Source organism: Convolutriloba macropyga, unplaced genomic scaffold, assembly GCF_964194025.1.
Source record: "Convolutriloba macropyga unplaced genomic scaffold, txConMacr16.3 SCAFFOLD_5937, whole genome shotgun sequence".
In the NCBI taxonomy this organism is placed as follows: Eukaryota; Metazoa; Xenacoelomorpha; order Acoela; family Convolutidae; genus Convolutriloba; species Convolutriloba macropyga.
This window is the reverse complement of record NW_027452177.1, coordinates 7,649-10,835: the sequence shown is the minus strand read 5'-3', so window position 1 is coordinate 10,835 and position 3,187 is coordinate 7,649. Positions and strand designations below refer to the sequence as shown.

The 3,187-nt window shown below is 51.6% G+C and overlaps 1 protein-coding gene across 1 annotated transcript; it reads right to left on the bottom strand.

The window, feature by feature from the left end:
- Positions 1–714: 714 nt before the first annotated feature.
- Positions 715–2,617, bottom strand: LOC142357270 (uncharacterized). The gene is made up of 6 exons (XM_075408924.1): positions 2,185–2,617; positions 1,966–2,037; positions 1,730–1,801; positions 1,503–1,628; positions 1,112–1,229; positions 715–1,006 (listed from the first exon to the last, which is right to left on the bottom strand). Exons 1-6 carry the CDS (start codon positions 2,485–2,487, stop codon positions 876–878), a joined length of 822 nt encoding a protein of 273 aa, XP_075265039.1. The 5' UTR covers positions 2,488–2,617; the 3' UTR covers positions 715–875.
- Between the last annotated feature and the right edge of the window lie 570 nt (positions 2,618–3,187).

Sequence of the window (3,187 nt, the reverse complement as noted above, 5' to 3'; positions counted from 1 at the left end):
TGTTGCTCCGTGAGACAGTACCTACCAACCTTCAGTCGCAGCTGCAGCAGCACCTGATGCAGATGAGACCAGAAGCCGGAAATCCAGCCAACGAAGAACACCGCATGGACACAGATGCCATGGAGAACTGTGACAAGGAGGCCTTGTCTTCAATATCAACGGGCAGTCTTCAGTCTCGTCTTGAAACTGCAGCTTTGAAGGCTCCACACCTCAGGTACCTGTTGCCCAACTGCTCGCCACCGCCGGTGCATCAAAGATCATACTGTAAGCTTTTCTGTTGCATTGTTTTCTCCAGGGTGCAACTCCGGGAATGCTTGGAGCGAGTGGAGCGGGTTACAGCTGCAGTTGCAGCTTCACACACCGATGCGGCACCTACAACCGTTGAAAGGGCGCTGCTTGGTACTCCTTCTGCCACTAGGGGTCCGTCCAACAGCACGTCCACCCCTGCCAGCGGAGCCACACCTACCCCTGGGGCTGTCATAACAAGAAAGGCCATCGTTCGAGATGTGAGACCAATCCCTTATGGAATGTAGTGGTTGAGGGGCCACTGAATGCAGGACAGGATGTGTTGGAGTCTTCTGCTCATCCAATTGCTAATTTGAGGGGCTCATAGCAAACCCCCGATTGACATTTGACCATGCACGACGCTGTTGTTGATTGGGCATGCGACATTTCCCCTCCTGCTGACCTCTGCAAGGATAAAGCTATCCGGCGTGTAATTGCATGTCAAGCGAGTTGTACTTTCTGATCAACTATGGCAGATGTTGTTGCTACAGTACCTACATTCCTGTGCTGCATACGGAAGTCTCTGGGGGTCATCAAATTGACAGCAGTGCGCAACCAATCATCAGGCCAACCTTTCGTAAACCAGATCGCTACAAGCTGTCATCAGAAGGCTCGTCGCCGTTGAGGTACTTGACTTCTTGCATGAGGTTGAACATGAAAAACAGTGCGATGACAACATACAGACCTATCCGCCCCCAGGCTGGCGTCTCAGTCAATGCATCTGCGGTGCCATGTGACAGCAATCTCAGCAACGGGACAACCACACCACCTCACTGCACCGTTGGATAAAAGGAAAAGAAGCAAGGATTGGGGGTTCAGCTTCCACCTTCTGTTGCTGCCCCCAGGAGGACGGTAGTGAGAAAGATATATATCACCATTCTGGTAGGATTCCGCAGCTCCTTATCGATCTCTGCCTGCACGGCTGCAGCTTTTGCTTGCATCTCCTGCCGACCGTGCGGAAATCGGAGCACATGTGAGAAGCCATGTGACCTGTACTGCTATACCAAGTACCCACATGCACCAACTCGAGTACCAGCTACACAAGTATAACAAGTGTGCCAGGTACTGCCAGGGTCCGTCCTGTCCTGTCACAACACAAGCGAGACTGGCAGCTACAGCAAATGCAGCGCACACAATGGTGCACAAGGCGGAGCAGTCAAGTTTCACATGTCATAATCCAGAGGTAGCCGAGCATCACATTTTCATTTGCAACACACCTCCTTTGTCACCATTGATTTAGACTTTTTCCGGTTTTCATCGACATATAGTTGCTTGAAGAATTGCCCTGCACTGCGCTCCTCTTCCATCTGAGCCTCCCAGGCCTCAAAGTTGTCTTTGTCTTTCTGTCAATGCAGGATATAGCTCATCAGACAAGGTTGGACTGATTCCAAGGCATGTGCAGTCATTCAACATTAGAGATTCAGCAGCAACACGATGGCCATACCTCCAAATCTTGAAAGACAGATCTTGACTTGAGTTCCGCCTCTGCATCACGTGAAATTTGGTCCAGCTTCTCCTGTGGGACAGAATGGAAAGGAGGATCTCTTCACGAGGGGCAACTTCGAGCCATAGCTAGTGGCGGGCAAGAAGATGCATCCATGGTCTACCAGCGTGTTAAACATGTGACATTGAAGTGGTGCTGCCTGGACCATGCATGTAGTTAGTTACTTGAGAACGCACCATGGCTTCTAAGAATGACTCGTCATTCATCTCCTTCGTTTGCTCCCTGCTTCTGTCGATCTCTTCCTTCAGCTGCACACGACAGCGTCCACCCCAGATGGCCTCAAGGACTCGACAAGGCGGATTCGATACCGAGCTGCCAGCCTCACCATCGCTGTACTGTGCAGGTGAAACAACAGGGCCGGCACAAGGGCGGTTGAACGGCTCAGAGTGGCTCACCTGGTCCGCTACCTCTGTCAGCTTGGCACTCTCCTCGCTTACCATATCCTTAACTTTCTTGTAACCTATCTGCAGGTTCAGTATGTCCACAAGAGTTTCCTGAACCTTGCTGGCTTCTTCAGATTCACCTTCATCATCGCCCCTCTTTGGAGGCGAAGCAAATACTCTGAGTGACTCATATCTTGTCACTGGTGCTGGAATGAAACAGGGACGCGGCTTGCCGCTCTGCCGAAGAAAACGGTGCCGCCTAGCCACTGAGCTACCTGGAGCGTGCAGAGGACCAAGCAGTATTCTGATAGCCATTTCGGTCGGGTATTCGAAAGGCTTGTGGCTCACGAGCAGCGCTTGGACAGCACGCCGAAAGACCTTTCCACAACTGATCAGCTACCCTACTTGTCGCCGGGGCTTTTTAAGACTAAGTACGGTACCCCTATTACCCTTGCGCCCGGTGATGCTGAGATCAGGGATAATTGTGGCGATTCCACGTATGCTCAGGGTGGACTCTATACCCCGTAGACAGTTCTGACAAGGCGTCCGTCGTTCCGAGAAAACAAGGACCGATACCTAGCGATATATTGTGATCTGGTGTTGGTTGGTCTCCTCGAAGTTGGGCTGGACACAGGATAGATCAGCCGAAGCCGGTTGGTCCTGAATTTCCTGATGATGAGTCCTGCTGCCTGCATCTGCCCGGCCCGCTGTGCTTGCCGTCTTGCCTGGCTTGGCTGAAATGAGAGGCCGCTACCCTACATTACGAGTAGGTACCCTTGCTAGTGCACTATATATAGTACTAGATTAGTAACTGTAAAATTATTTGCCCATGCAGCTACCTACGCATATCCCCTGGGATCATACCGCCATGCGTACGAGAATAACGAGTATATCCTACGAATAACGAGTATATCCTAGATACAATTTCCTCGCACCTAGGTCGATCCGGCCGGCCCCATTTTTTTTTCACCCCCGTGAGAAGGTAGGTCGGAAAACCCCCGCCCCGCTCTTTCGA